A 12,110-nucleotide genomic window follows, 5' to 3' on the forward strand; every position below is an offset into this window, starting at 1 on the left:
GTACTGTTCAGGTGAAATCAAATAGATATATACATGGATTTAAAAAAAATTATTCACACACATGATCAATAAAAGATGAAAAAATTCATTTTGAAAAATGTGAAAGATGAAAAAATTCATTTTGTGAAATGTAAGGGACAAAAAATTTTATTTTATGTAAGGGACAAAAAATTTTATTACTTAACCAAACTTTAATCTTTTAAATATTTTTCATAAAATAATTTTATATTAATAGTTATAATATTTGGGATTAGTTATGTTGAAAACATATACTTAAATGGTTAAAAGGAAAAATAGATGGGTAGTCAAAGTAAAAATAGTTTTTATAAGGGTAAATTCATAAAATGACAATAAATATTAAGTTGAATGTTAACACCAAACTCTTTCCTCAACCTTTATCTATCTTGTATATAAGAAAAGAGCAAGGTTTACTGTTTTCATTTCCTCTTGCCAAGTGACTTCTTTATTATTTGACAAGTGGCAAGCCAAATATTTCTTGCAAGTTGTTAAAGCCTTCTCTTTGCAACTTGTCCGGAGCATTCTCTTTCTTTTGGCACTGGACCATTTCTTTTCTTTCTATTTGTGCTTTCCTTTTCTTTTGCCATGTGGCAAAATCACATGTATTTCTCATTGGACCGTTGATTTTCTCATTAGACCATGTCTGGGACAAAAACAGCACTTGACCCCATTTATGAAGCGGAAAAGCCAAAAAATCGACTCCACTGAACAAAAACCCCATTTATCAAGTTCCTTCTCTTTTAAACCGTTTCCTTCTCATTGGACAGTCAAATATTTCTCATTGAACCCCTGTTCTTTCTTTTGCCGTTGAAGGCCTTTCTTTATTTCTCTGTACCAACGGCTGTTCTGAGCACAAATTCGGCGCGCCTATTCTGGGCAAATCCAACCAAAAAAATTGGGATTTTTACATGATTTGGGAGATGGGTTTTGTCAGTCCCTTCTTCAAGCCAGCAGTTCAACTGCTACTTCTGCAGACACTTGATTTCATGGTGCAGAGATTACGGGTCACTCACATGAGTTTGTACTTCAAAGGAGGAAAATTAAGAGCAGGTGAACTGCTCTTGCTTACCCTTGCCGTGTTTTCCTCTTTCTCTGATATCAAATTAACCCATTTCTATATTGATTTCATGTTGCAAAAATTGCTCACGTGATAATTGTACTTCAAAGGCGGGAAACTACTTGGAAAGGTTCCGTTTGGTGACGACGTTTTCGGTGGAAGTCGGCGAACTGCTCCTCCAACTCTGCCGGCTGCAGACCACTCCAAACTGCTTCCTTGAAGCGATGGACTTGAGATGACCACTCAGTCCCATTCATTCTTTAGCCTCTCTCTCATACATTGTGCATTCCCGAAGATTTGGTCAATGATATATCTGAAGAGATCCCCATCAAATTCAACTTTCCTGTTCTCTTCTCTTCTTCCATCTCCCTTTTGTTACGGGAGAATAGATGGTGAAAAAATCAGTTGAGTAATAGTGTTCTTGTGCTATAAACATTCTTTGATCTGATCTAATTTAATCAATTTTTCTTGCTTAGGTTTTTGTCCGAGAATAGAACTCCTCTTATTCTCCCTAATTTTTTTCCCTCATGTGTTGGAATCATGTACTCACGGGGTTTGTTTTCCCCCTCGGTTTTATTATCCATTTTTTCCCTTGTGCATATTTCTTCCTTATTTTAACCCTTCTTGCCATAACCGTTTTGTTCCCTTTTTTTTTTTTGCAGGAAATCTTCGTCGCCCTTTAAGGACAGGAATGGGTTTTACTTTTTCTCTCAGTTTTATTTCCTCTTTTTCTCCCCTTATGCATAATTGTTTCCTTACTTTCTTGCCATAACTGTTCTGTTTTTTCCTTTTTTTCAACAATAAAACTTCGTTGCACTTTAAGAAGGGAAATAAAAAATTTATTAATGTTTTGTCTCCTTGTCTTATTGCCTAGCTTGATCTGATTCATGCATCTTGAAGAGCAAACGTTCAGGAGGAGAAAAGGAAAGAATAGTTTGATGCCGTTGGCTTCGGGTATTTCTTCATTTTTCTGGTATTTTTTCTTTGGCCGAGATTGCCACAAGAAGAATAAGAAATGTTGCTTGAGTGCTCAAAATAAATAGATACTATAAGGAAAGCAAGAGAGGCAGAAAGAGGAGAGAAAATAGAAGACCTGAGCACGAGCGAAAATGAAAGCGAGGTAATTATTGAAATCAGGAAACTGAGAATAGTGCTAGAGTTGCTGCCAAATCTTAGACTTATATGAAGTCAGAGAAATTTGCTGCTCCAGCCCAACTGATTTGCCCAATTAGAGATGCCTCAAACTTCTTACTCAGAACCCAAGCTGTAAATCTTAAATTTTTCTTGTACCTTCGATTTAAATAGCCTCAGTCCCAAAAAAGATTGGGGCCTTTACTCTAAATTACCTGTAAATTTGCTATCTTGGGCATTTATGACTTATTTAATGTCACCTTAGCTTAATACCACCTATCTTTGCTAATTGGTATCCTCTGCTTTGCTGTCATAAACTTCCCAGCGAGCCCTGCAATGGAGTAAAAATTGTAGCATTCCAACTAAGCATTTTCTTCTGGGAGATAGATCTTGAAGATTAGCTTCAAGATATAAAGATGGGTTATTTAGTAGTGTACTACGTGGGATTGTGTATATTGTTGTCTTTGTTTAGTTATAGACGGTTCCTTTTTTTATTACAAATTGTTGATGTCATCAAATTAGGTGTGGAAAACTGGAAAGTTTTGCTTCGGTTGGATAGTTTGATGCAGTAGTTACGGGAAATAGGACAATTGAAATTTTAAAGTGTGAATTTTCACTTTATTGATTGGAGCAAGTTGAATTAGATATTTCTAAAATTCAGTTGATAATGCGAAAGTTTATGTTAAGCCGGCGGTGGAACCAAATCTAATGAGTTAGGATGTTGGAGTACTTGGTTTAAACTATTTAATCTTTTATTTGCCTAATTATTGCTATGCTGTGCAATGGTTTTTTATTATTCAGATAAATTTCTAAATCTTTTATCTGCCTAAATATTTTAACCCTGTGGAATGATTTTTTGTTATTTGATAAATTTCTCCAATGGGGAAGGTTAAGAACCTAGATACTTTCGATTTGGAAATTGGGCAGTTAATAGTTTCCATGTAGTGCTTTGCAGACATCGTGATTGTTATCTTCGATTGGTAATCCAAAAGTCGCTGCTTAGGCATTCTGAATTTTATTTTTGTGTATTTAATTTTCTCTTCACTTTTTTCTCCCCTTTTTACTAATCTAAATTTTACATGTTTTTTGGGTGATTGCAGGTGGAGAAAGTTGGGCTTTTTCCTCTTCCATAGTGCTGCAACACTCTAAGATATGGTATATTTTATGTCATTCACTATTTAAAAGGTTTACTCTCTTTTTTTAAAAATTTTTAATCAAGTTTCGGTTGTGATTTTCCTGGTCATTCATTATTTGAATGCTCTTTCACAAGCTTCGTTTTCCATTCATTAAGGAGAAAGTCTGTTTTCTTTATTTGCTTTGCATCTCTATTCCATTAAATGATGGATCTATTTTTGATAGTTCTGTGCGTACTTAGGTCCCAGGCTTTCAGCCACAAATGACGAAAAGCATTGTAAGTCATCAAGGATTTCCATTATTTTAGATTTTTTTCAAGTGCCTTTTCCTCGTGTCTTTGCATAAATCTTGCCCTTTCATTTTCTTTTGCTAGAGTATGAGTTTTTCATTCAAATTTTGCCAATTTGTTCTGAGGGATTGGCCTGTGTATTTAACAGGATGATATTTTGAGACTATACTGTAAATTATAGCAGAATTAGTGCTCCCTATATTTGTTATTACTTTAGTTGAGCGTCACCTTATTATTGCAGGAAAATCTTGCAATTTAGACTTTACCTTTAACCAAAATGGCTTTTCTTCCCTTCTTTCTTGCCATTCAAGAGGCTTTTTATTGTTAATGGAGCCTTTTTGTTCCCTTCTTCACACCTTTTGGCTGGTTTTCATGGTACAGTTTAGTTGTACCGGACAAAGTAAATCTCATGGTAAAACGTCTTATTTATATATTCTATGAATTTGAACTGTACAAGCTAACCAATTGCTTTCAACCCTATGGCAATTTTCACTAAATTACAAGGTACTAGAATAAATTGTTTTTATGTTTATAGGCAGTAAACATTTAGACCAGGCTTAACAAGTCTCAAATATTAGAATTTAACCACATGCTAGAATTAGTAATTAAATTGTCATATTGCTTAGCAACTTTAAATTAGGTATTTGTTAACTTCAAAATGGATCAAATTGCTACAAAGCTGTGGTTTCTTCCTTTTGTTTCATTTTGTGATTATTGACTAAAAATCTCTTATGGTTCTGTATCTATTTTGTTCTTTGTTTTTGCAATTTTTTTCCCTCTTAACTTTTCAACTCATACTTGCTTAGCTTAATTGAGGTGAACTGTCATTACTTACTTACAATTTAGATGCTCTGAATTATATTTTCTGCACAATTGGTTGGGTATTAGTTGTGTTATTGGACTTAGATGAATGATTATTCAGTCTGATGAGAATTTTGAACCTTTTCAAATGGGTAATTTATTTCTAATATAGAATAAGGATTTAGATACAACTGTGCCCAAGTTTAAAAATAAGAGTGGCAAGGAATTTTTCAATATTTGTTACATAATAGATTGGGCATTGGCTGGCTGTGCCTTGGTTTTTGGAATTGTACCTTCCAAAATTGGTTTGAATTTTGCTGAAGCTAATACATCTACCTTGCTGCCCACCAATGCACCTGGAAGTCCCTTGAAGAAGCAGCGTGATTATGAACTCTGAACTTCCCTGAAGCCTTTTGAATTGCTAATTTTGCTAATGTTGAAGCACTTTACAGCTGAATTACTAATCTTGCATCTTTTGACATAATATTGACATCCATTAAGAAATTGTTCTTTTGTGCACCTTAATGGATCTCAATATGTGATCTTTTGTAATTGCTGCCTATCATTGCACTTTATATTAAGCATTCAGCAAGTCATCTCCTATCTCTGTAAGACTAACTTGCACTTGAAGATATCAAGTTGTTTGTAACACTACTTGCTAATCTTTTGTCATATTCTCTTATCTTGTGCAATGCTAATGATTTTTTGGTTTTGTTTAGTCTTATATTGTTAGTTGCATGCTTGATTGGTAATTTATAATTTTAAGAATCCTATTTCACAAACATTACTGTTAATCTTACCTTATACGAAAATATATGACAATAGATTATAGGGGGCCTAGGCTGTGCTAAGCACAGCCGATAACCTCCTAGTATATATAGAAGTATAGATATAGATATGTATATGTATATATGAATAAAGTTAACATGGGCTAGGGAGTGTAGATTTCCTTTCTCTTCCAAAGTTGGGCCCAGTTTAACATTTCTTCTGGACAGGACTCAGGGCCACAGCCTTTGATTGGGCTTCTCAGCTGCAGGCGTGGTGATGTCCTCGCAATGTGCTGTTAGTTGATATACAAATTGATTCTAACTTAGGTGCATTTGATATAAAATTAAAATTTGAAAACTAAAATTTGGAATTTAAATTCATTATTGAATTGTTAAGTCTTAACTAATCTAATATGCTATATTTAAGTGCATAGCACATTGAGTTATTCCATCACTTACTTAATTAAATTAGATATTCAAGTTTTATTATCAGACGCGCATGAATTTGTTAAAATCTGAATCCATTAAATTTAATTGTTAAATTGCATTATCAAACAGGGCCTTATAAAATTGCTCCTTCAAAGAGTAGAACAAAAAAAAATCTAAGATTTGTATCTCTGGATTTGTATGCAAGACTTCGGCCTGCAATAGAGCACAAATAAAAAGAAACAAAAATTCTAAATTGTCTTGGGCAGATCGGAAGATGAGAAAGGAAGAATCAAATCGAATAGCTGGTTGAGTACGGTTTTAGCGCAATTTATTCTGCATGGTTTCATACGAGCAAAGCAAGTTCGAAAGATTGAAAATCAGAGAGCCTTGAAACAAGAATTTCTTACCATGACCACACACCTTGAATAAAAAATTATAAAAAGAAGGAAACAAAAATGTCATGATCATTCAAAGTAAGATCTGACCCGGAATATCATTGCGATACGAACCTGACCTAACTTTCATGTCCCGTGATTAATTGTGAATCATAATAATTAAATTCGATTTCTAGCTCTAAGATGGCTGGATGAAACTGAACAATCTTTGATGGTTTTCAATTTTATGGCTTAGAGGAAATGGAAAGCAGCTTTTGGGAATAAAACAAAATTTACTGTAATTTTAGATTCACATCATGATATTACCACACTAACATTCATTGGAACGGAGAATTCATACTAAACGGATTTTTTCAACAGGTGCTCAGCAAGTATTTTTTTCTTGATATGCATTAAACGTCGCATATCAATTTACACGCTAATAATTATTAGCTTTTCTTATATTTATAATAGTTCTTTCTTTAATTAATTTTAAATTTTTTTCAAAAGATTTGACATTCAAATTATATTTTAAAGAGTGCGTGTTGCTTTGACTTTTCCCGATCGCAATCGTTAGTTAATCATCACTATCGAGACAATTTTGTTAATTACTAATTAACAGAATCATCAGCGTCTCACATTGACCAAAAGGTCGAAGAAATGGACGAAAGGAAAGGAATATTCTTTTCAGAAGATCTTTTAGTAAAAAGAGTTGCGACACCACAACGTAACGCATCTAACCTGAGACCTTAGGCTTTCCGACATGTCAAACTGGGAGAACGAACATAAGTCCAGCCAGCCAGCTATATATATACTACTACAAGAAACTAAAGATTAGCTGTGTAATTAGTTTTATTTGTTTTACACTTGACTCATATTTTCAGAATTTCTTCTTTTTTTACAGATTTCTTTCTCATTAATCATATTTTTTTTCCATTAATGTACTACAGTACGATATTGACTGATGGATGTTAATGGCCCTCGATCATTTCTTCTTTTGTTTTTCCATGATTGTCAACATCTTTTGTGTCAGGACTCAGTAGTACTAATATACCATCCTTGAAACGTGGAATTAATGTTTGATTAAGCTCAAACGTGGGACACGTAACATGATCCAGTGGTCCTCCAAACTTGGCCTCAACAACTCACACGTAACCCCGCAGCCCACAGCTCAGACTTGCCAACAAATCAGATCCCTCACTCACTTCCCACTGTGGACTGGGACTCTACAAGAAGCAGTACCCCACCAATATTCAGACTCCTCTCTCCCACCGCAATCGTCCATAAACACACACAGAGGATCAACACGCCTTCTCTCGCATTTCATTCTTTCATCGTACTATAATATCTTTGGGCATTCACTGTATTGTCAGCTTTTCCCACCTCAACCTTTTGTGTTCTGTTGGAAATCAGAAGAATCTGAATTCTTGTCGGGTTGCTCTTGATTTTTCGGTTACTGAAGTTTTCCTCATTTTCGCGACCGGGATAGTGGTTGGTCTGTTATTTTAGTGATACACGTGATTTGGGTCTCGAGTCAAAATTTGATCTTTGGAAGATTTCTCTTTTTATGGCAATATACATGTGAGGTTGTTGGGATCTTTTTGGAAAAAAAAAGTTTTGCTTTTGTATCAAATAGGTATCTCAGAAAAGCTAGTGCTATACTGTCTACGTATTCTTAAGAGTTCCTCGTACTATATTATATTTGTTGAGTCACAATTTAATATTATATAGAACAAGAATCTTTAGTTGATAATCAGGGGGGTTTAGTATCTGGTTTGGGTTCTAGGAGCGGGATCGTTGCAATGGATTCCTGCTGTGCCACCATGAAAGCAAATGCCCATCCTTCGCAATTTAGAAGGGCTTTTGGCTATGGAGACAGTGGATTTCTGGGAAAGAAGATCAAGGGAAGTCTGAAAAGCAAGGCTTCAGGGACCAACTTTTGCAGGAGTTTGAAAAGTAGTAGTGTAAACAGGGCTAAAAAGATCAAGCCTGGGGTGGCTTTCTCCATCTTTACACAAGACATAGACCAAGAGATTATGGTTAGTGAACACCTCTTTGTGAAATTTGTGCTTTTGGCCTATATATGTGTGTGAGCGCGCTCGCGCGCGTATCTTTCTCCTTATTGCTGGCACAATGATGAATATTTAGAGTTGTTTTCTTTTATTTTTCATGTTGGATTCAGCAATTTGAAGCACCTGTATTTGATGAGAGTTCAACAGTAGATCCTAAAACTGTAGCTGCAATCGTTTTGGGTGGAGGTGCCGGAACTCGCCTGTTTCCCCTTACCAGCAAAAGGGCTAAACCGGCTGTAAGAACGGATCCCACTATCTTGGTTCCTACTGTTAATATCTATGGCTGTCACTGTTGGTTTATATTATTGTTTTTTTTTTGGCTGCAAAAGTTGGACAGAATTATAGAATTTTGTGGACTATAGAAGGGTTATCCAGTAAAGTGCATTAAGAATTTGTGAAGTTACAATATTATCATGATTCAAATTATGCAATATGGAGACACAGAACCAAGAAATTTTATTAAAATTCACTCACTATTAGTGAAACATTTGCTTCTGATGTGGAATTGTATTTCAGGTGCCAATTGGAGGTTGTTATAGGCTAATTGATGTGCCCATGAGCAACTGCATCAACAGTGGAATACGGAAAATTTTTATCTTGACCCAGTTTAACTCATTTTCCCTTAATCGGCACCTTGCTAGAACGTACAATTTCGGAAATGGTGTGAATTTTGGAGATGGGTTTGTGGAGGTAAGATCAATCGGGACCTTTTGGAAAGCACATTTTTCATCTTTAAGTAGAACTAGGATGGATAGGGGTTTATAGTTAGCCATTGTTTACTCTTTCGACAAATATACACTAGGGGCACCATTTTTTTTGTCCATGTGTTAAGGAATATATTTTAAGCACCCTGCAGTCGAATCTTTTTGAAATACAAATAAACAATTGCCTAACATGATGGCAAAGGCAACTTGTTGCTGTTCTAAGAGAAATTTTAACTGGAAAACAGGTTCTTGCTGCCACTCAGACATCAGGCGAAGCTGGAAAGAAGTGGTTTCAAGGAACTGCAGATGCTGTTCGGCAATTTACATGGGTATTTGAGGTGCGTGTTTAGAATTGTGCCTGTTACTGGGAAAATTCCGAGTGAAAAGCAATAAAGCTTGGCCTTGACTTGTTTTTGTAGGACGCCAAGAACAAAAATGTTGAACACATAGTAATATTGTCCGGAGACCATCTATACAGAATGAATTACATGGACTTTGTTCAGGTTTATTTTCATCTTTGGCTGTATGCTTTCTCTAGCACTTTCTATTTCTCAAAATTTAGACATTAAACAAAGTTATACTTGCAGAAGCATGTTGACACTAATGCAGATATTACTGTTTCATGTGTACCCATGGATGATAGGTTCGTAATCCATCTATCTTCCAAACTTCGTATTTAAACCATATCATCACCTCTCTCTGCCTCTTTCATTTGATAGAATAGACTACAGACGAACCCTTAAAGTGGGTAATGGATCAGGAACTTATGTTTTAATTCTTTTCATGGCAGTCGAGCCTCAGATTACGGGTTAATGAAGATTGATGGGACAGGGCGTATTATCCAATTTGCTGAGAAACCAAAAGGCGCTGATTTGAAAGCAATGGTATTTGAACTCGAATCCCTTATAGATACTTTTTGACATATCCGGCTTAAGTTGATATGCATATCACTTTGGTATTTTGACTGTTGTTGCTTGGTGATTTTAAGTTGCCCATCCTGAGCTACTCTTCTTTTCGGCTTGGATACAGCAAGTTGACACCTCGCTTCTTGGACTTTCTGCAAAAGAGGCTATGAAGTATCCATACATTGCATCAATGGGTGTTTATGTATTCAGAACAGATGTTCTGCTGAGCCTTCTGAGGTGGAAATATCCTTCCTGTAATGACTTTGGCTCTGAGATCATTCCCTCAGCTGTGAAGGATCATAATGTTCAGGTGAGAATAACACTTTACTGATTTTATAGACACAATCTTTGTTGCCCATGGCCTTAGGAATTTGGTTAAGTGTTGGTCAGGGAACTTTTTACTAACTTGGTTTGGTGATGAAATTTTATCATCAGGCGTATCTTTTTAGTGATTACTGGGAGGACATTGGGACTATAAGGTCGTTCTTTGACTCCAATTTGGCACTTACAGAGCAGGTCATTTTCCATTTTCTAAGAATATTCTTTAGTCTTACTGCATTTTTGTTCATCTAATTTACTATAGAACTTCATCATTGGGTTAAGTTGGAAGTTTCATAAAAAACTTGCAGCTTTGGTTGTCAGAAATCCAAAATTCTTATAATTCATGCCAATACACAATTGGGAAGAAGAATTTTGTTTAAGAGAAAAAGTTTGCAGATGGAAACATGAAGCCTCCAGCACAGTATGGTGGCTGCTTGCCCTTTATGAATTACTTCAACTATAATACAGAGCTTGGTTTATTACTCTGTCATTTGCAGTTTGCCTAATATGGTGGCTCCTAGCATATTATGAACCTGTTTGGCAATTGCATAAATCTTTAGTACTCTGTCAGTGGCAGTTTGTATCTTGGAATTAAAGTACAATTTTGATCTTAAGATTGGTTTTCAATGGTAAATATCTATCAGCTATTAGCTTCTGAAGGACTTAAAAAGTCCCCACGCTAATTATAATTTGTTTCTTTTGCAGCCTCCGAAATTTGACTTTAACGACCCAAAGACTCCTTTTTATACATCTCCTAGATTCTTGCCACCTACTAAAGTTGAAAAATGCAGGGTATGCTATTATGCTCGTCTATCTTCTTAGAGCTTGTTTCTTGCACATCTCACGAGTTTACTGGCCTTCTCAGATTGTGGATGCAATCATTTCACACGGTTGCTTTCTTCGGGAGTGCAGTGTCGAGCATTCTATAGTTGGCGTGAGATCACGCTTAGACTATGGTGTTGAATTGATGGTGGGTAGAAGTATCTTTAATTGTAAGAATTGCTTTTGGCCAACTTAAAGTTAAGGTTCTGTGTGAAAATAGTGTTTTGAAGATTTACCAGTTGGTTTTGAATGTCATGCTGAGTTTCTTATACCATCATCAGTACCAGTTTTTTTTTTTTTTTCTTTTTTCCTTCAGGCATCATCAGTACCGGTTTACCCGCCGCTAAAATGCTATGTCATGGTGTTTTGTTGTTTGTTACTTGAGTCTAATCAGTGCAGTGAAAGAGTTCAATAGATTATTAAATATTATCGGCAAAATCTTATGTTTTCTTTTGAGTGCCATGTGTACTTATGCCAGATGATTTTTTCGAATTTCAGGATACTATGATGATGGGTGCGGACTACTATCAAACTGAATCTGAAATTGCATCTTTATTAGCAGAGGGGAAGGTGCCCATTGGTGTTGGACAGAACACCAAAATTAGGTGAGATATTATCATAACTTGCAGACCGTCACTAACTTGCAACTTGTTTTAGTAAATAAATCCATAAACTGAACTCTGTTGTAGATCTCATGGCTTAAAATCCCATTCATTCATTCATTCATCGTCAATATAGTAATTTTTCCTCTAGGAGGCTTGGATGTGCCCTTTATCTATGTGCTGACAAATTTCTTTCATCCTTGTCACTTTGTGTATCAAGAAATTGTATAATAGACAAGAATACCAAGATAGGAAGAGACGTGGTCATTACAAATGCGGATGTAAGCCTTTCTTGCTTTCTATTTTCTGTGCTTTGCTGGGAATCCTTATACAGGAGCATCATGCTGCAGAGGATTTATAAGTTTTATCGGATGTTACAGGGTGTTGAAGAAGCCGACAGACCAGAAGAAGGTTTTTACATTAGATCTGGAATCATTGTCATTCTGAAGAATGCAACAATTAAAGATGGAACCGTCATATAATGGTGTCAAGATTATCAGTTTCTGCTACGATGAGGCCCCTGTATATGTAACTATGCTATGTTTTTGTTCAGACTCGTTTAAGGTCTAAGTTTTGGAATAAAATTTAATGATGGCGAGGACTATGCGAAGTGATGCTTCTAATCTGATTCTTAGTTTCTCAAGAATCATAATCCCCTGTGAATATAACTTTCACGGACGAAAT

General features: G+C 35.6%; 1 protein-coding gene across 2 annotated transcripts; it reads left to right on the forward strand.

The window, feature by feature from the left end:
• Nucleotides 1-7,253: 7,253 nt before the first annotated feature.
• On the forward strand, nt 7,254-12,027 carry LOC113750108 (glucose-1-phosphate adenylyltransferase large subunit 1-like). 2 transcript variants are annotated; one of them, XM_027294046.1, is made up of 14 exons: nt 7,255-8,039; nt 8,183-8,308; nt 8,589-8,762; nt 9,022-9,114; nt 9,196-9,279; nt 9,364-9,419; nt 9,567-9,660; nt 9,806-9,991; nt 10,117-10,197; nt 10,708-10,794; nt 10,868-10,972; nt 11,323-11,429; nt 11,647-11,707; nt 11,807-12,027. In XM_027294046.1, the coding sequence occupies exons 1-14, from the start codon at nt 7,803-7,805 to the stop codon at nt 11,906-11,908; spliced, it is 1,593 nt and encodes a 530-aa protein (XP_027149847.1). In that variant the 5' UTR covers nt 7,255-7,802; the 3' UTR covers nt 11,909-12,027. The 2 variants fall into 2 exon arrangements, with proteins under 2 accessions (XP_027149846.1, XP_027149847.1); XM_027294045.1 differs by having other exon boundaries at nt 7,254-8,039; nt 11,647-12,027.
• The last annotated feature ends 83 nt before the right edge of the window (nt 12,028-12,110 follow it).

This window comes from Coffea eugenioides, chromosome 10 (assembly GCF_003713205.1).
Source record: "Coffea eugenioides isolate CCC68of chromosome 10, Ceug_1.0, whole genome shotgun sequence".
Taxonomy (NCBI): domain Eukaryota; kingdom Viridiplantae; phylum Streptophyta; class Magnoliopsida; order Gentianales; family Rubiaceae; genus Coffea; species Coffea eugenioides.

Bases quoted from the DNA above. Each gene is read 5' to 3' on its own strand.
- LOC113750108 (XM_027294045.1), top strand. From the start codon at position 7,803: ATGGATTCCTGCTGTGCCACCATGAAAGCAAATGCCCATCCTTCGCAA. The intron at 10,795-10,867 runs GTATGCTATTAT...TGGCCTTCTCAG, and splicing joins CTAAAGTTGAAAAATGCAGG to ATTGTGGATGCAATCATTTC. The intron at 10,973-11,322 runs GTGGGTAGAAGT...TTCGAATTTCAG, and splicing joins ACTATGGTGTTGAATTGATG to GATACTATGATGATGGGTGC.